Below are 21274 nucleotides of genomic sequence, written 5' to 3'. Positions count from 1 at the left end.
CTGATTACGTTGCTTTGTCCAGAGGAATTTAACACAGATTGTTAGAGCAGCATACATAAATTCAGAGAATTTTCCCCCTAATTTTCCCCCTACAGCTGCAGTATCCTATATCTTGCACAAGTATCGTAGTCCTTATTTGGTATTAGTTGAGAAGGATGATAGCGTATGTCAATCTTGTGTTGCCAATGTGCTGAAAGAGGAAGCAACATCTTCTTTTATTGACGTTTCTATTGAGGAGCAACTGCAGGTGCTGGTTGCAAAAGAGAGATTCAAAGAAAAATGTCAGAATTTCAGATTCAAGAGGCAGAAAAATTTGGATATATATGATGGAGAGGTGTACAGAAAATATGCAGCTGTTGGTGGGCCATTAAGAGATCCTAGAAATATATAATTCACCTGGAACACTGATGTGTTCTATTTTTAAATCGAGTGGCTATTTTTAAATCGTCAAAATTCTCAGTCTGGCCATTTTATTGTATCATTAATGAGTTGAGCTACAGTGAATGCACTAAAAGGGAAAATATGATTTTTGCTGGACTTTGGTTTGGGGACTCCAAACCTTCCATGTTGACATTCCTGAAGCCTTTAAGCAACACTTTACATAAGCTTGAAGAGCATTGTGTTTTTGTTAGATACAGGAAGACCTCAAAGTCTTTTCTATGCAATGTTTTGACCATCGCTGGAACGTGTGACTTGCCTGCAAGAGTATTGGTCTCCAGTGCTGTGCAATTCAATGGTCAATTTGGATGCCTCAAATGTGAACAGCCTGGAGTGACTGTGAAAACTGTAGTGAGAGGACATATGCATGCTTTCCCATTTCAGCAGGACAACCCAAAAGGCTCACAGTGTACACATGCCAAGTTAATTGATGATGCAAAATCTGCCTTTGAGACTCAAAGCACTGCATGGTGTTAAGGATCCTACTTGGCTCAGTAAACGTGAACGTTTTGACCTTATTTGTGGGAATTCCGTTGACTACATACACTCTGTACTGCTTGGAGTCATGCGCTTACTAATGATTTTGTGGTTTCCTACTGAATTCTCTCGTCAGCCTTTCAGCATGATCAAAGGGACATATGAGATTGACAAGCGGTAAAAATATATACTGCCACCATCTAATCTGACGCGTTGTCCTTAATCAGTAACATCACACAGAATGTTCTTCAAAGCACCCGAATATCCATCCCTTTTGCTATTTTTTGACCTCGTCGTTTTCAGGGGTCTTCTTGGTGCTTTCTATTACAACCATGTTCTACTTCTTAGTGAAGCAGTTTTCATAGTCTTGATGAACTCCATATCAGTTAAACAGATTGACCATGCTGAAAAACTACTCTTGAACTTTTGCTCCCAGATAGATGATCTTTATGGTGAGAGATATCAAACAGCTAATTGTTCACTTAGCTGACAGTGTTAGAGACCTTGGGCCACTGTGGACTCATTCAGGTTTCCATTTTGAGGACAAAAATGGCTATTTGCTACGGCTCATACGTGGCACTCAAAATATACCTATTTAGATAGTAAATGCTGTTGGTCTTGTACAGTCTCTTCCAATAATTGCACAAAGTGTAAAACCTGACAATGTTGTTGCGGAATTCTATGCCAGAATGTCCAATGACTACAGCTTTTGCCAAGAAAGTAGTTATTTAAGGACGAGTGTGATCAGAGCAAGTGTGTTTCAACTTGAGGAAGACAATCTGACTGCCTTGGAGGAGTGTGTAGGTCACCCCATTCAAAACAGAACTCTGAGAGCCTTTAAACAGGCTCAGGTTTGTAGAATGCAGCTCACATCCAGACGTTACAAGAAAGACAAAAGAAGAAACAACTTCACTGTTGTATATCACAATGGGACACAGATCAAGTATGCCCAAGTGGAGTTCTTTTTCACACATGAAGAATCTGGCAACTCTTCCATGTTAGCACTTGTTTGTGTATTTGAGAGTGCAGATATCTGCCTGTTATGCAACAAGTGGCATATGTTTTCATATCGTGCCCCTTCTGGAAACCCCTGTACGGATGGTTGTTGTCACTCTGCAGCAGGTTCTGGGCAAAGTTGTGTGTATGGATCTATCCTCAATGCCTGGCCTTGTTTTTGTGGAGCATTTCCCCAATACTCTGGAGAAAGATTAGCACAAGCTACTTTAAGAACACAGAAAAGATAGCTTTAAAGTCATTAAAACAGCATTGCCAGTTCTGCCTAAGGCGGCACACTACTTTGTCATTCATCATTGTTCTCTTTATTGTTTGTTATTAATGCTTTGTAAACATATGGCTTGATTTGTTCATGTCTAGGATATTTTGTTTTCTATTTCAGTAGTTTCATTAACATATTGTATTGACTGATACTCCACAGGGAGGTTCTGGGGATGCAGCAACCCATACCCTCCACTGTCACAAAATCTTTATACTGTACATTGGATGTGTAGTTAATTGTGCTGTTATTTAAAGAATAAAAAAATGATTTTGAAGAATTGGTTAAATTATATTCTAGCTGAGCAAATTACCACCACTTTGCCTTATATAGTAAATCTGAGTCAAAACTTGACATTGATGCAAAATAAGACTTATAACATTTTGAGATCTTGATTTATTAAACAAATCATTCAAATAAGATGACGATTAAGTAGTGTTAGACATATTTGAGAAATTGCACCGTCATAAATGGGTGAGGAAGCTTTTAAGAAAAGATCTTCTATTTGGATCTGAGTAAGAGATCTGATTGTTGAGACTTGGATGTGATAACTGAAACATATTTGAGACGTTGGATACAGTCACCAATGAGACAACAGAGTTTATATCTTTAGATCTTGCTGTTTATCTCACTCTTTGAAGGTTTTGAGACACGTTAAGAACATTGGAATGAGAATTACCCCAGAACATTGTGAGACATTTTGAGATCTTATAGCTTGATCATAGTGAGACAAGCCATTGGCTATTTCTCAGGAGCAGTATTTGAGAAGTATGAGAAAATAGTCAAAATCTCATATTGGTGTTGAATTGTGCTTAATCATGTCTAGGAGAAATAAATGGGATTAAGAAGAGGTCTTATCTTGGATTTTTCTTTCCTCTGGGGAGGCAGCCAGCTAATGTTAGTTAAACAACAATGCCTAACATTAGGCTCTAACTAGAAAAGCAAACAGCTGTGGGAAACGAATAATAACTTCTGCTAGGGAGCCAGCCAGCTAATATTAGCTAGCTAGTTAACAGTATACTTTAGCTTAAGACATATAGCTAGCTAGCTAGGTAAACAATGAACCTAGCTAGGTAAACAATGTTTAAGAGGACGCACATCACGTAACGTTAGCTAACGAGCCAGCCAGCTAACGTAGCTAGTTAAACAACAATGAACAAAGTGCCAGCAATGCCTAACATTAGGCTCTAACTAGAAAAGCAAATGGCTCTAGGAAACTAGAAGCTAGACTATCTTACCTGTATACATCATCATGCATGATGGATGCGTCTCCCTGTCAGGAATGCCATACCACGATTGCCCTTAGTTTGAAGATGTAATCCGGAGACAGGTGTTTTCTCCATATCATACTCTAATTCCGCTGATTTCAAATCTTGAGCCTCCAGAAAGTGGAGAGCAACACTTATGCAGCTCCACTACACAATACATTTTTAGAAAGCCGCGTTCGACAGAATTACCAACACAGACTGACGAGCTCAAATAGACAGCAGCCTTCAATATGGCAGACGAATCCTCTCTCCTCTCGGCATGTCCAGCCCACTCATTATCTTAGCCAATCATGGCTAGTGGACAGGTTGCTAGCTTTTTCTGTGGCATAACCAACAAGGCTCGTATTTAACAATTTAATTCGTATTTACAGATGGCATACAAGTTTGTTATTAAGGCACATGAAAGTTCACACGTTCAAGAAGGCATTTCTTGCATAAAAACGCATTTATTATTTTTTCTGTTCAAAAGGCTCTCCTGTGAAGTCTGACTTGCAACATGTGCCTTGTTTCCTGAATCGTGTCAGATATGTTCTAATTCAATCAAAGGCAATAGCAAACATAATTTACAAAGTCAGTTTATACACCTATTAGTATTGAGAGGTAGGTGGCTCTCCCAAACCCTGACTCCTAATCTTCATGTTCGAAAATAAAGCTAATGTTTTGTATTTATTTCAACACTATTGATATCACTACTGAAACACACAAAATAAAAGTATCGCTGCAAATATCACCATATTATGGGATTGCGCCCTTCTCCAGCATGACCACATGGTGAGTAGTCTGTCTGCAAACATTTTAGAGAAAATGAGTGAGCAAGTTGGTAAATCTTTTAAGAAGCGTCACTATATCAAGAAAAAGTATGGTTTTGGGACTAAAATATATGTTTGCTGAGATGTACATCTGTCAAAATGAAAGATAGCCAGACATATGCTAGCTATTGGGATTCTTTAAAGTCGAAAATAAGTCAAAATTGTCCAAACCGAAACAATAACAAACAAACAATTGACACCATAGAGATACAGTGCCGTGAAAAAGTATTTGCCCCCTTTCTAATTTTCTCTAATTTGCCGTATTTTTGATACTGAATGTTATCAGATCTTCAACCAAAACCTGAGTGAACAAATAACACAACAATTACATACTTATTTCATTTATTTCATAAACAAAGTTATGCAACACCTAATGCCCCTGTGTGAAAAAGTATTTGCCCCCTTACACTCAAGAACTGGTTGTGACACCTTAAGCTGCAATGACTCCAACCTAACGCTTCCTCTAGTTGTTGATCAGTCACTCACATCGCTGTGGATGAATTTTGGCCCACTCTTACATGCAGAACTGCTGTAACTCAGCGAAATTTGTGAGGTTTCAAGCATAAACTGTTTGTTTCAACTCCTGCCACACCATCTCAATTGGAATTAGGTCAGGACTTTGACTAGGTCATTCCAAAACATCAAATGTGTTGCTTTAAACATTTTCATGTAGACTTGATCGTGTGTTTTTGATCATTGATCACAGAGCAGAATTCATGGTTCCTTCTATTAACCCATCAGAGTCTAAACTATGTCTAAGCTGGGGGAGGGGGGGGGGGGTCTACAAAGCTACATGGAATGGTTTTTAGAAGATCATACCACGGATCATTTAGCTATTTGATTTAGAATGTTAAAGAAAAATATTTTCTTTGGTCTTACTGCTATTAGCCCATACAAACGCATTGAATAACAGATTCACTACATAGAACAACAGATACTCCCCAAAAAATATCAAAAGGAAGTTTATTCTGAAGTGTCTCTCCTATATCTGAGAGACATAAAACAGATTAGGAAACTTTTTTATCTTTTTCTTACATGTATTTAACCTAAACAGCACTAAACAGTCTAAGGCTGGGGGGTTGGGGGGTTCTACTAAGCTATATGGAATTGAAGGTCATACCATGGATCCTTTAGCTATTTAATTTAGAATGTTAAGACCTCTTGAAGTATTCGCCCCAAAATATATATTTGATGGAGAAAAGAAATTGGGCCTTACAAGCACATTGAATATCAGATTTACTACATATCAAAACTAAGTTTGTTTTGAAGTGTCTCTCCTATATCGGAGAGATATAAGAAAGATCAGGAAAAATATATTATTTTACATGTATTTAACCTCATATTTTGAGCATTAACACATAGCGCTGAGGTCTGAGCCCTTGTACTAGAAATATGACAATATATTCACTAACAGTCATAGAAACCACAGAGGAATTTGCATTGGCCCTGAACATAAATACAGTCTGTACACACACAAAAACAATTGCAGTATTGTTCCTCACTTTGTATATTTAATGTCTAAATCCAATGTAAAAAATATGGAGAAGTATAATAGTTTAAAGACAATCACAATATATTTAGATTATTTTATATTGGGTCGTTCTATTTGATTTCAATCACTTTTTGACTGAACCCCTTTTGATTAGAACAAAACTTTCCATACATATTTCCCATGGTAGAAGTGGTCAGGGAGTGATTTTTTGGACCTGAATGCCAAAACATTTAGGAGATCGAGGTGCTCAAAGTTGACCCATTTTGCATACCCCGCCCTGCCATGAGACATCCATGTCTTCATCACTGGAAAAGATAAATGGTTGAGTTTGATATCATTTAAAAGCTTACAAACAGGGTTGTCAAACTGTTTCATCATTTAAAAAAAAAAGAATTATACACATTTTCATTTTTTTTAACCTTTAATGTAAATAATAAAAAAATGCGTAAACTCAGATTTTTCACATACTGTATGTGGTACCTTAGATCCTATTTACACCATCTGAGGTGTTTGTGTTGTGCCCACCATTGTTTGAGACACAGCATACTTTTGTATACAGGGTGGGTGTCATTTCAATCATAGAAATATAATGTATAGAATGGACATAACCCTTCATACCGCTGCAATTTAGTTGGTACATCATTGAAATTTAAATTGAACAGAAATTTTAACTTCCAAGTATTACCACAAAGATGGCCGCTGGTCCACCTGGAATGAGTTTTACAAGACAATTGTTCTACAACACCTTGCTACGAAAGTAGCTTGCAACTTAGTTTCAATGTTTCATCACGTCATGTAACTTCTCTAGGATAGGGGGCAGCATTTTTACTTTGGATGAATAGCGTGCCCATAGTGAACTGCCTCCTACTCTGTCCCAGATGCTAATATATGCATATTATTATTACTATTGGATATAAAACACTCTGAAGTTTCTAAAACTGGTAGAATGATGTCTGTGAGTATAACAGAACTCATATGGCAGGCAAGAACCTAAGAAAAATCCAAACAGGAAGTGAGAATTCTGAGGCTGGTCGATTTTCAACTCATCACCTATTCAAATCCCAGTAAGACATGGATCTGTTTGCACTTCCTACGCCTTCCACTAGATGTCAACAGTCTGTAGAACGTTGAATGAAGCCTCTACTGTGATGTGGGGCCGGGTGGGAGGTGTTTGAGTCAGTGGTCTGGCAGAGTGCCAGGTCCTGGTCACGCGCATTCCACATGATATCGCCTTGCGTTCTATTACTTCTGTAGACACAAAGGAATTCTCCGGTTGGAACGTTATTGAATATTTATGATGAAAACATCCTGAAGATTGATTCTCTACTCAGTTTGACAAGTTTATTCGACCTGTAATATAACTTTTTGAAGTTTTCGTCCGACGTTTGCCTGGACCTGCGCGAGCGTTTGGACATGTGTACTAAACGTGCTAGCAAAAGTAGCTACTTGGACATAATTAATGGACATTATCGAACAAAACAACAATTTATTGTGGAACTAGGATTCCTGGGAGTGCATTCTAATGAAGATCATCAAAGGTAAGGGAATATTTATGATGTAATTTCGTATTTCTGTTGACTCCAACATGGCGGAGAAATGTTGTTTATATCTGAGCGCCGTCTCAGATTATTGCATGGTTTGCTTTTTCCGTAAAGTTTTTTTGAAATCTGACACAGCGGTTGCATTAAGAACAAGTGTATCTTTAATTCTTTGTAAAACATGTATCTTTCATCAAAGTTTATGATGAGTATTTCTGTTATTTGATGTGGCTCTCTGCAATTTCTCCGGATATTTTGGAGGCATTTCTGAACATGGCGCCAATGTAAACTGAGATTTGTGGATATAAATATGCACATTATCGAACAAAACATACATGTATTGTGTAACATGATGTCCTATGAGTGTCATCTGATGAAGATCATCAAAGGTTAGTGATTCATTTTATCTCTATTTCTGCTTTTTGTGACTCCTATCTTTGGATGGGAAAAGGCTGTGTTTTTCTGTGGCTATGTACTGAGCTAACATAATCGTTTGGTGTGCTTTCGCCGTAAATCCTTTTTGAAATCAGACATGTTGGCTGGATTCACAACATGTGTAGCTTTAATTTGGTGTCTTTCATGTGTGATTTCATGAAAGATTGATTTTTATAGTAATTTATTTTGAATTTGGCGCGCTGCATTTTTACTGGCTTTTGGCCAAGTGGGACGTTAGCGTCCCACATATCCCAGAGAAGTTTGAACAGAGAAACGGTATCAACGGTGAGTTGAATGCCTGTTCTTGAGTCAGCTCAGCTGTCCTACAACACAATATTCTATAACTGGCAAGTTTTGTCTCGTCTCGTCTCTTCTTATGTCTTCTGTTAGATCTTTCACGGGGGACAAATTCCAGAACTACTAATATAGTGTAGGCTACATGTGGACATTGCACAAACATCATCCTGCTTGAGTGTTATAAACAAAAAACATCTATGAGCGTAATTGTGTAACAAAGACAAAAATGTTATGCTGTAAATATCATATCAATGTGCTTATAAAGATAGTATGTAAACACTTACCAAGCAAATAAAAATAAGGTGTGTATAGAGTACAACTTCAGCTATCTAACATAAATAGAATGGCATTCTATTTGTCAATTTTTCCAAATCTTATGGATTTGGCTGTCTAACCACACACTGTCATGCACAGCTCTCGGGTGAGGTTAAGTCTTCAAATCTCCAGTGGGTGAAATCCCTTCCATATAATCTATGTAAAGTATTAGAGGTTATAGACCTGTGCAGTCAGGAGGCAGGAGCGGTGGAGTGCATGACACTTCATTCTGGATATGACAGAGTTTGCCTTAGCCCATTGGCTAAGGCAGAGGCCAGTAATCAGCAACTACAGGCAAATGTGTGATGCAGGAGGATGGCACTCTTCTCATACCACTCTGTAGTAGTGGTGACTCGTCATTCTCTGCCCCACCTGTTTTGAGCCCCACAGTCCAAACCGACTTGCCAAAGCTATAGTTTGTCAACAAGAAATTTGTGGAGTGGTTGAAAAACGAGTTTTAATGACTCCAACCTAAGTGTATGTAAACTTCCGACCTTAACTCATATATATCACAATTCCAGTGGGTCAGAAGTTAACATACACTAAGTTAACTGTGCCTTTAAACAGCTTGGAAAATTCCAGAAAATTATGTCATGGCTTTAGAAGCTTCTGCTAGGCTAATTGACATCATTTGAGTCAATTGGAGGTGTACCTGTGGATGTATTTCAAGGCCTACCTTCAAACTCAGTGCCTCTTTGCTTGACATCATGGGAAAATCAAAAGAAATCAGCCAAGACCTCAGAAAAAAAATTGTAGACCCCCACAAGTCAGGTTCATCCTTGGGAGCAATTTCCAAACGCCTGAAGGTACCACGTTCATCTGTACAAACAATAGTATGCAAGTATAAACACCAATGAACCACGCAGCCATCATACCGCTCAGGAAGGAGACGCGTTATGTCTCCTAGAGATGAACGTACTTTGGTGCGAAAAGTGCAAATCAATCCCAGAACAACAGCAAAGAACCTTGTGAAGATGCTGGAGTAAACAGGTGCAAAAGTACCTATATCCACAGTAAAACGAGTCCTATATCGACATAACCTGAAAGGCCACTCAGCAAGGAAGAAGCCACTGTTCCAAAACCGCCATAAAAAAGCCAGACTATGGTGTGCAACTGCACATGGGGACAAAGATCTTACTTTTTGGAGAAATGTCCTCTGGTCTGATGAAACAAAAATAGAACTGTTTGGCCATAACGACCATCTTTATGTTTGGAGGCAAAAGGGGGAGGCTTGCAAGCCGAATAACACCATCCCAACCGTGAAGTACGGGGGTGACAGCGTCATGTTGTGGGCGTGCTTTGCTGCAGGAGGGACTGGTGCACTTCACAAAATAGATGGCATCACGAGGCAGGAAAATGATGTGGATATATTGAACAACATCTCAAGACGTCAGTCAGGAAGTTAAAGCTTGGTCGCAAATGGGTCTTCCAAATGGACAATCACCCAAAGCATACTTTCAAAGTTGTGGCAAAATGGCTTAAGGACAACCAAGTCAAGGTATTGGAGTGGCCATCGCAAAGCCCTGACCTCAAACCTATAGAACATTTGTGGGCAGAACTGAAAAAGCGTTTGCGAGCAAGAAGGCCTACAAACCTGACTCAGTTACACCAGCTCTGTCAGGAGGAATGGGCCAAAATTCACCCAATTGTGGAAAGCTTGTGGAAGGCTACCCGAAACGTTTGACCCAAGATAAACAATTTAAAGGCAATGCTACCAAATACTAATTGAGTGTATGTAAACTTCTAACCCACTGGGAATATGGTGAAAGAAATAAAAGCTGAAAGAAATCATTCTCTCTACTATTATTCTGACATTTCACATTCTTAAAATGAAGTGGTGATCCTAACTGACCTATGACAGGGAAATTTTACTAGGATTAAATGTCAGGAATTGTGAAAAACTGAGTTTAAATGTACTTGGCTAAGGTCTATGTAAACTTCCGACTTCAACTGAATATCCTTGAGTTAATAAAGCCGCATTCAAACATAGTCGCTTTCTTGTTTTCTTGAGTAAGGCGGCTCCAAAATGCAGGTGTTTCAGCCTAGCTCAGTGCTTTCTGTGGTGGTGGTGGGGCAAGCCAGCAGAAAATAGGAGCATTGCGCCTTGATTGGCTCAGTGTTCTGTCTCTCATGGGGACACTATGTCAGGGGGACACTAAGTCCTTAGTAAGGGTAGACATTGAAAATGTAAGCCCTTTGGATCCTGCCATATAGTTACATTACAAGTGCCCAAGAAGGCTGAAGGTCTTTGGCCACAGATAAAATGACGTCAAATCACGTTATATGTGCAGTACAGTAGCTTTGACTGGACTGATCATGTCAACATCTTACTTTCAAAATCTTAGCTAGCAGTCATCATCATGAATCAAGTCGACAATCTACTGGCAAATCCTTTTTAATCCTTGTCATATGCAGAGAAATAATGAAGAGAAATGATCGATAAAACGTATCGGTGCTCATCGGCCATTGGACATAAACGTTACACAACAAGTTGGAAATCGCAAATTCAACAATGAGTGGTTTGGAAGGAAATCGGTGAACGTGGCTAGCATTGCAAATGGGAAGTCGGGAATAAACGAGCTCAGACTGGGAAAAAACGTTTTGAACGGTCATCTAACTCAGAATGGTAAATCTGGCCTTTTTCTCTTTGATGACAAAACCACCGTGCCACATTCCTGTTCAAGTGAGCAAATCACAACAAGGTGAGTCCAAAAATGTCTTATATGCTTCTGCATAAATTATGTAATATGCCTGGAAGATATGTATACTGTATCTAAGAAAGTATTACTACGTGTATGTTGTGTAGTAAGCTGTTAGTAGCCCATGTGCCTCACCCTAAAAATGTGGTCTATTTTCAGCTCTTCATTTTTCCTAACGTTACTGTTCTGACTCCGTGGTGCACGTGTAGCCTATAACCTGTTTTTGAGAAATGTCATCATCGAATATTGTAAGAGTGTCACGACTTCCGCCGAAGTCGGCTCCTCTCCTTGTTCGGGCGGTGTTCGGCGATCGACGTCACTGGCTTTCTAGCCATCGCCGCTCCATTTTTCATATATCCATTTGTCTTGTCTTGTTCCATACACACCTGGTTTTAATTTCCCCAATCAATCTACTTGTATTTAACCCTCTGTTTCCCATCATGTTTTGTGTGTAATTGTTTCATGTTATTGTGGTGTTATATTACGCACTTTACTTTTGTTATGTTCCGTGTTTTGAGCGCGTTTGATTTATGTAGTGCTCTCGTTTTTGGAACTAAAATAAAAGTGTGCCTGTTTACATCACTCTACTCTCCTGCACCTGACTTCGCCTCTAATACACCCGTTGACAGAATTACACACCTCTAATGGAGTCAGCAGGAGCAGGTAACCCGATTAGAGGAGTCGAGGAGCGCGTCCAGGAACATTCGGCCATGTTACATCATCTTGGTGCCATGATGGATCGCGTTGTCCAGACCATGGACCGCTGGGAGAGACAGGAAGTCTCTCCAGTGCCTCGACCAGCACAACCGGGGTTACCTCTACCCGTTCCATCCGGAGAGAATTCCAGTGGGATGCGTCTCTCCCTTCCCAGGGAGTATGATGGAACGGCAGCACAGTGCCAGGGATTCTTGTTACAACTGGACCTCTACCTGGCCACTGTGCACCCAGCTCCCTCGGGAGGGGAGAGTGGCCGCTCTCGTCTCCTGCCTCACAGGAAGAGCGCTGGAGTGGGCAAACGCCATGTGGAGAGAAGGAGACACGGCGCCAGACCACTTCGGGGAGTTCACCCGTCGCTTCCGGGCCGTCTTCGACCATCCACCTGAGGGCAGAGCGGCGGGGGAAAGGCTCTTCCATTTGAGGCAGGGGAAGAGGAGCGCCCAGGACTTCGCCCTGGAATTCCGGACCTTTGCCGCCGTAGCAGGCTGGAACGACAGGGCCCTCATCGACCACTATCGATGCAGCCTACAAGAGGACGTCCGACGTGAGCTGGCCTGTAGGGATGCCACCATTTCCTTTGACCAACTGGTGGATTTGTCCATCCGGTTGGATAACCTGATGGTCATCCGCGGAAGTCCAGAGGGGCCTCTGTCGGTTCCATCGTCCAGCACCCCCACTCCGGTGCCCATGGAGTTAGGAGGGGCTGCTCATAGGGAGATTGGAGGAGGAGCCATCACGTGCGCCATCTGTGGGCGCAGAGGTCACACTGCCGGTCGGTGCCGTGTTGGTTCCTCTGGGAGTCGAGGCAACAGGCAGTGCACTCTGGCGTCACCCCAGGTGAGTTTGCACCACACTCATATAGAGTCCTCTGTTGATCAACTGTTTGTGCCTGTTTGTTTCCTTGAGTTTTCCCCACATTCCCAGCATAAGGCGCTCGTCGATTCAGGCGCAGCTGGGAATTTTATCGACAGAGCATTAGCCATTAGGTTAGGGATCCCCATTTTTCCTATAGTTAGACCCATCCCGGTACACGCTCTAGATAGTTGACCATTAGGGTCCGGGATAATCAGGGAGGCCACCATCTCCTTGGCCATGGTTATGCAGGAGGATCATGAGGAGAGAATCAATCTCTTCCTCATTGACTCTCCTGCGTTTCCTGTGGTAGTAGTCCTTCCCTGGTTGGCTCTGCATAACTCCACTATTTCCTGGCAACAGAGGGCTCTCACGGGGTGGTCGCAAGAGTGCTCAGGGAGGTGTGTAGGGGTTTCCGTTGGTGCTACCACGGTGGAAAGTCCAGACCAGGTCTCCACCGTGCACATCCCCCCAGAATATGCTGATTAGGCTCTCGCCTTCTGTAAAAAGAAGGCAACTCAATTACCACCTCATCGACGTGGGGGATTGTGCAATAAATCTCCTGGCAGACGCTGCGCTTCCCAGGAGTCACGTGTATCCCCTGTCGCAAGCGGAGACGGTGGCTATGGATACATATGTGTCTGAATCCCTGCGTCAGGAGTACATTCGGCCCTCTACTTCGCCCGCCTCCTCGAGTTTCTTTTTTGTGAAGAAGAAGGATGGAGGTTTACGCCCGTGCATTGACTATAGAGGTCTCAATCAAATCACGGTGAGGTACAGTTACCCGCTACCTCTTATCGCCAAGGCGATTGAGTCAATGCATGGGGCGTGCTTCTTCACGAAACTGGATCTCAGGAGTGCATATAACCTGTTGCGTATCAGGGAGGGAGACGAGTGGAAGACAGCGTTCAGTACCACCACAGGGCATTATGAGTACCTCGTCATGCTGTATGGGTTGATGAATGCTCCATCAGTTTTCCAATCCTTTGTAGACAAGATTTTCAGGGACCTGCACGGGTAGGGTGTAGTGGTGTATATCGATGACATTCTGATTTACTTCGCTACACGCGCCGAGCATGTGTCCTTGGTGCACAAGGTACTTGAACGACTGTTGAAGCATGACCTGTATGTCAAGGCTGATAAATGCCTGTTCTTTCAGCAGGCCGTCTCCTTCCTAGGGTATCGCATTTCCACATCAGGGGTGGAGATGGAGAGTGACCGCATTGCAGCCGTGCGTAATTGGCCGACTCCCACCACGGTAAAGGAGGTGCAGCGATTTTTAGGGTTTGCCAATTACTACCGGAGATTTAACCGGGGTTTTGGCCAGGTTGCTGCGCCCATTACCTCACTGCTGAAGGGGGGTCCTGTAAGGTTGCAGTGGTCGGCTGAGGCGGACAGGGCTTTTGGGCAGCTAAGAGATCTGTTTACTTCGGCTCCAGTGCTGGCCCATCCAGATCCCTCTTTGGCATTCATAGTGGAGGTGGACACGTCCGAGACTGGGATAGGAGCCGTGCTCTCACAGCGCTCGGGCACGCCACCGAAACTCCGCTCCGTTTGATTTATGTAGTGCTCTCGTTTTTGGAACTAAAATAAAAGTCTGCCTGTTTACATCACTCTACTCTCCTGCACCTGACTTCGCCTCTAATACACCCGTTGACAAAGAGCTTTCATTGCCTGCTTATATGCTCCCTTTATTTATCCTACGGTTCTGACGTGGTGTACAGGGAAAATACTGTAAGAGCAGCCCATGTTCTGCATTCTGTCAATGTACATTTCAAAAGTTATATTGACTACTTTCATCTTAGCTTGCTCATTAATGTCTTAATCAAAATTACGGAATGCCTCTTATCCGCTCATCGTTCCCTTATGCCATAGTTTGTACATCTCAAATTTCCGTAGGAACCACATTTGTTTAAGCAAGTCAGCCATATCAGCTATGTTTTTAAAAAAGGCAGTAAACGAAGCTGAATGAACTGTTTCGCTGCCAGACAAGGCTCTGCTGATAGCCAGATGTAGCGGTGGTAAGGATTCACTCCATTGTGCTGGAAAGAAAGCTCTGCTGTTGGGACAGCTTTATGTAGGCCCAAACCGTTTGTGCGCACCGCTTGTCACCATTATAGTGAAATGAATGCATTGTTTTATTGTGTAGTGGCTTTGCTGGCATGCATCCCCAATTTTTGGGGGGAGTTTGCCCCTCCAAGATTTACATGCTAAAATCGCCGCTGCTCTCTACGCTACTAACCAATTCATAGCTTCCTCCAGGAGGAAGTTATCAAAACACTTTGTATCATACAGAGTAATATGAGAAGAATGCAATTGCTAAACTTATGTAGATATATAAACAAAGTGTTTTGATAACTTTCAAGTGTGGCAGTTCCACACTTCACATAATTCAGTAGAAGCAGTGTTCTGCTAATATATCAATGTGCAAATATTATACCTTCCTGTATGCTGTACCTTTTGGTTACTGGCCCAACGCTCTTAACCACTAGGCTACCAGCCACAATGACATCAGTCACATCAACCTGACGTGTTCTCACCTCGTCATGGTAAGGTTGTATACTGGTCGTAAGATTACTTTTTCAAACACTTCTATTTAACAACCAGATAAATACATATTTACCTAGTTGTAATCTGGTTATGTGACACCCCCTCAACATCTCCTCAAACTGAAACTTTTTAACCAGAAAATAAAGTTTTTATGATGTTCCAAGCCCCATTTTGCCTGCTGGGACTATATATTAACTCCAAACCTCAGGTGTCACCTGAAATCCCATGGGAAAGAGACTTGACTAAATGTTATTCTCTGTGAAGTCTCCACCCATGTCATAGAATATGTAGTCTATATACAGACAGCCCCCTCATTCGCAATGTCTTGCATAACTGACATCATCAGCCATGCACAGCATCTCCCGAATAAAACATACATTAATGGAGTTTTATATTCAACTAAAGCCAGTCAAGATGAAAATCTTGCCCTAGGGTTAGGCTAGCGGATCTTCATCTCACTTCGTCACAGTGTCTAACAATTAAGAATGAATATCATTGATTTCCAGTAAGCTACATTTTTTAGAAATGATGTATTTTCAACAGCAAAACTGTCACCAATTTTGCCCATAGGTTTGTTGTTCACGTCAAAATGAAGGTGTTCAGTTGCCTTACTGTAAACGTTTTTGTTTTGATCATATTCTATGTTTCAATGCCAAACTGTAATTCAGACAAACACTTGTGACGTTCAAATAATGAATTCATATTGACAGAGAACACTGATGGGTTTGATCATTTACTTGTTGCATGAATAAACTCAAACACCCTTTTTCATGACAAAATTTAAATCAATTAGTAATACATTTCCATTCCGTCTTGTGTACTGCTACTAACTGTAAATTATGTGAAAATATACAGAAGTATGTGCTTTATTAATAAACCAATAGGATATTTATGTCCTGGATATCAAATTCCTTATGAAAATGCAATCAAAGGAAAAGTAAGCAAGAAACTACATTAATGCATCGACACAAACATAAAGCAAATATATGCATGCAAGCACACACACTTACTAACACACTCGTTCACACAAAATGAAAATAAGTAACTTTTGATTTAAAAAAATGTCCCTGGAGTAATAGCCTAAATAATGCCACCAACTCCCTTTCCTTCTCTACTCGCTCTCTCTCTCTCTGTATGTCCCTCTTATTCCCTCCCCTCTCTCTCCCTCCCCTCTCTCTCACACACACTCCTCTCTCCCTCCCACCCTCCCCTCTCACTCAAACGCTCTCTCTTATTCCCACTCCTCTCTCTCTATCTTCCCTACCTATCCTTTCCTCCCTCTCCTCTCTCTGTCCATGGTATGTCCTGCAGTCTCTCTTCTGCACTTGCAGCAGTGCTCATATCGTCACTTATCTAAATGGGATCTTGGCCTCGCTATCTGATACAGGCAGACAGGAGGTGAGAGCTTCCCGGTTTCCTCCTCTCTCCCTCCTCCATATTTGTTTTCCAAAACAGGGATATGTTGTCTACAGTCACAGCGTTTGCCTAAGATGCTTTCGTGTCCCCCGCGTTCAGCTGAGAAACAGGACCCATCATAGAGCCACAGAGATAGCAGCAACCATTTTTTTATGACACTAATATCAAGTGCGTGGATCCTGCAGGAGCAGAGATTCTTATTGCGTTAATGCACAAGTCAAAGATAAAGATGAGACGGAAATCAAGTGCCTCCAGATTTCTATTCAGTCCCTCCAGGATTCCGCGATTCTGAGATAGCATTTTTGTTTGCTAAATCAACAATTCCCTGCATATTGTGCGAGGCTCTTGGACATTTTACCGAGCACCACACTATTTCTGCATAAACCAGTAAAATCATTGCAATATTATAGCATAAAAGTGCAATATTATAGGATCGCAGCGCAAAAAGAGAGCTCTGCACATTTACTGCATAATATGTTTCATTCAAGCCATACGTCAACAAACTAATTGGACAAAATCATTGCATATTGCCATGCAAAATGTCAGAATTGGCACATCTAAATAAAGCATTTATGCCCGCAAATATCACAGAAAATCCCACACGGAATCCTGGAGGGACTGGCTAATGAATGCCACAGTGTGAATGCCATTACGTTGCATGAGTGCCTCCTTTCATACCGTTAGAGGAGATCATCTTTATACGGCACATATTTAGACTATGGTTTATACAAAGTAGCCTTTTGTGGGGGTTTTCTTATTCAGCAGCAATACATGAATGTATGGTAATTGGGCACCAGCTCCACCAGCACTCCAATGCCATTTGCTAGATAGAACAAACGCTTGAGCTCTTGTGAAACATTTGTTCCATTTGCACACACAGACACAAACACACCCTCCCTTTAAGAAAAACAGACTTACGTGTTCTGAAGCGGTGGTGTGGGCGTGTGGCTGGACCTTTCACAGAGCGTCCAGGGTTCCAGCGCCCGGTGGGCTTGGCTGGGGGAGATGGCGGAGAAGTGGGCGATTGCACCTTGGTTGTGGCTTTGGTAGTTGTTGATGTTGGACTAGGTCGTGAGTTCGGGGGGTCCTTATCCTTACGACCGTTTCCCGTGTTGCCGTTCTGCTGTACCGTGGTGCTGTGCGGGGTCACCTCTTTACCCCCGGGCAGGACAAGTCGAGTGGTGCGGGTAGTGGTGGTGGTGCCCATCACGTGGGTGCCACTGCCGATCCGGTTGTGGAGGTGTGGGGCCGAGTGGTTGGAGGGCGGCACAAATCGAGTTCTCGGGGCTGGGGCCGTGCCATCGGACGCTAGAGGGTTGGTAGTGGAAGTCGTGGTCATAGTGTCTGGTCGCTTGGGCAGGGCGCTGGGTTCATAGAGAAAGATGGGATCCTGCCCTATGCCCTTGGCATCCACAAGGTCTGTGGGCAGATAGTCTTGAATGGAGCCCACTACAATCCATTTAAGCAGCATTAGACTGAGGCCAAGGCCCACAAAGCCCATCACCAAGGGCACCGCACACAGCCAGGTCTGCTGGCGGGACCACATGGCACAGGGCCCACAGCGAAGAGGCCCCGGGGCCCGAGGAGAGGCCTGTTCGTCCCCGGGTTCCTCCAGGGTCATGGCCCCCAGAGTGCTCGTTCCTGAGTGCTCACTCATCCTGCCGATGCCGTCAAAGTTCAGGGGTCAAACCGGAGGCCCAATGACAAAAGGGCATGAACGAGACAGGGGATGGGGAACAGAACCAACAGTGGGCATCTTACCAATGCACCCACACAAAATGTCTACATTTATACCCACACACACATAGACACAAGAGGGCACCCACAAACACGTACAAGTAATTACAAGCCAAGTAGCTCACGAGGATGCACACGTAAGCAAATATACACTCCCTCTGGCGCAGAGCTAGCTAAGTACACACACAAACGAACACACAAACAAACAAACAGACACACAGGTTGGACATGGATAGGTGAGGGTGCTGAACGGAGGGGGCGAGCCTCGCTGTAGTTAGGTGGTAACGAAACAACGGTAAATCCCAAGATACTTCACTCCCGTATGAGGAAAAAAGCTGAAGAAAAAGGTAGGCAGGAGGACATCGATCCACGGTGTGGCAAGCTTCAGACCATAGCTGTAAATCCTGTGTGTGTGTCAATGAGAAACAAACCTCCTCTGCGGCGCCAACTCACTGCTTTTCAACGGCACTCTGATCCACGGCCCTCGATTCCTTTTCCTCTGTGGCTTTGGAAGGGTTGCCCTCTTTTTATTTCTCAGGTGTTTTATATAGGCTCCAGTCCAGGGGCTTCCTCTACAGTCTTCTTCCCTGCCTTTGGTCAGCCTCCCCCTTGCTGTCCTTCCAGGCAGCCCTGTGCAGCGTTGTTTCAGCTGTAGTGGTGAATGGTAATCCTGCATGAAGAGAGCCAGTGGAACTGGAGAGAGAGTGGGGGAGAGGATCTGTCGGGATGTGGCTGGTGGGGCGGAAGAGGTGGGGGGTAAATCCAACTGATCCCCATCCAATCCCTTTCCCCTCAGATCTCCCGGACTGTCCGTCTTTCTCCAGCTGTCTGTCCACCGCCTGTCATTGTGGTAGAAAAATATGAAAGCCTTGGCTGCTTGTTTGCTACATCAGTCCGCTACATTCCCACATTGCCGACGGAGGTGAGAGTGGGAGAGTGAGCGACAGAAAGGGAAAGAGAGAGAGCAAGAAAGAGGAGGGGAGGGGGAAGAGTGCTGCTCTGAAAAACTGATGCGGCTGCTGTTCTTGAAGGCTGCCTACTGGGAGAGATAGAAAGATTTGCTCACTCCGCTGTGAGTGATGTGGGCTCCACGGCTCCCGACCAGCGCTTTCCTCCCTTTCACTCACAGCAGGATTCCAGACTGACAAACAACAACTGCCCCATCCCTTCACCGACACACTGCATGCGTGCGCCCTTGTAAGCTTTTGCTTGTGAAAGCGAGACAGAGGCAGAGACCACACTGCCTTCCCTATCACTGTTAAATGAGAGAGAGGGAGAGAGAGAGTGAGAGAGAGAGAGAGAGAGGAGGCAGAGATTCTGGGAGTAAGCTCTGCAGCAGCAGCAGCAGCATAGACAAGGCGCACAACACACCGTGTGGAGGAGAGAAGAGCTGCCACAGACACACCCCAGGAAACAGAGAGAGGGAGGGACGGAAGAAGTGGAGGAGGAGAGAGAGGGAGAGGTAGTGAGGTGCTACATTCCCCCGATCTAACACCAGCAGTGCGGGAGAGAAACAAAACAAACATTGGGCTCATCATTTATGGGTGGGTTAAAGCCTTCAACCTTATCTTAAGTATTTTTTGTATTTTCTTAGGATCCCCATTAGCTGTTGTTGAAGCAGCTGCTGCTCTTTCTGGGATCCACAAAACACATAAAACATGACATAATACAGAACATCAATAGACAAGAACAGCTCAAAGATTGAACTACACATATATAAAATAACTAACGTCCTACTGACACAGGACTGAGAGAAATAGAGATACCCATTACTCTAGGCCTACATCCAAATACATTAATATATTACATATATTCTATTTACATTCAGTGGCATCTATCAGTTACACGCATACATACTTCAGTAAATATACATATGCCTACAAGTTATGTAGGTCAGATAGGGAAGAGGCATTGTGCTGTGACGTGTTGTTTTATTTGCTTTTAAGCTAATTTGGTTGTTTACTTGAGTAATTTGAGATGGAAGGGAGTTCCATGTGATCATGGCTCAATCATGCAGTCAGTCTCTCCTCTACTTTGAGCCAAGAGACACTTGCATGCCTACTGTTGACAGCTGTGTGTACATTGAAGGGCCAGACGTGCTGCTCTGTTCTGGGCCAGCTGCAGCTTTCTAGGTCCTTCTTTGCAGCACTTGACCATATCACTGGGCAGTAGTCAAGATTAGATCAAACAAATGCCTGCAGGACTTGTTTGGTCGACTGTTGTGTTAAATATGCTGAGACAAACCTCTAAAATCAAAATCAAATAACATTTTTTTTGTTACATGCACCGAATACAAAAGGTTACCAAGAAATGCTTACTTACAAGCCCTTAACCAACAACTCAGAGTTTTTTTTTAAAATAAGCAAGAAAATATTAGCAAAAATAATAATAAAATATTTAATATACTAAAGTAAAACAAGTAACACAATAAAATAAATATAACAAGGCTATATAGGGGGTACCAGTACCGAGTCCATGTACGGGGGTACAGGTTAGTCAAGGTAATAGGTACAGTTGAAGTCGGAAGTTTATGTACACTCAATTAGTATTTGGTAGCATTGCCTTTAAATTGTTTAACTTGGGTCAAACGTTTCGGGTAGCCTTCCACAAGCTTCCCATAATTAGTTGGGTGAATTTTGTCCCATTCCTCCTGACAGAGTGTCACGCCCTGACCTTAGAGATCCTTATTTATTCTCTATGTTTGGTTAGGTCAGGGTGTGACTCGGGTGGGAGAATCTATGTTTTCTATTTCTTTGTGTTTTTGGCTGAGTATGGTTCCCAATCAGAGGCAGCTGTCTATGGTTGTCTCTGATTGAGGATCATATATAGGTTGTCATTTTCCGTTTGGGTTTTGTGGGGAGTTATTTTCTGTTTAGCTGTTTTTGTTGCCTGACAGAACTGTGCGCTTTCGTTTTTTCTACTTTGTTATTTTGTTGTGGTGTTCAGTTTATTAAAAATCAT

General features: G+C 42.7%; 1 protein-coding gene across 1 annotated transcript in view; it reads right to left on the bottom strand.

Moving 5' to 3' along the window:
- nrg3b (neuregulin 3b) overlaps positions 1-19667 on the bottom strand; it is a 432713-nt gene extending 413046 nt beyond the window's left edge. Inside the window, exon 1 of the mRNA XM_071391067.1 lies at positions 17495-19667. Coding sequence (XP_071247168.1) covers positions 17495-18233 — 739 coding nt within the window. The 5' untranslated portion in view covers positions 18234-19667. The remainder of the gene's footprint in view (positions 1-17494) is intronic.
- Between the last annotated feature and the right edge of the window lie 1607 nt (positions 19668-21274).

This window comes from Salvelinus alpinus, chromosome 3 (genome assembly GCF_045679555.1).
Source record: "Salvelinus alpinus chromosome 3, SLU_Salpinus.1, whole genome shotgun sequence".
In the NCBI taxonomy this organism is placed as follows: domain Eukaryota; kingdom Metazoa; phylum Chordata; class Actinopteri; order Salmoniformes; family Salmonidae; genus Salvelinus; species Salvelinus alpinus.
Note: the sequence above shows the minus strand (reverse complement) of the source record. Positions and strands in the feature narration are given on the sequence as shown.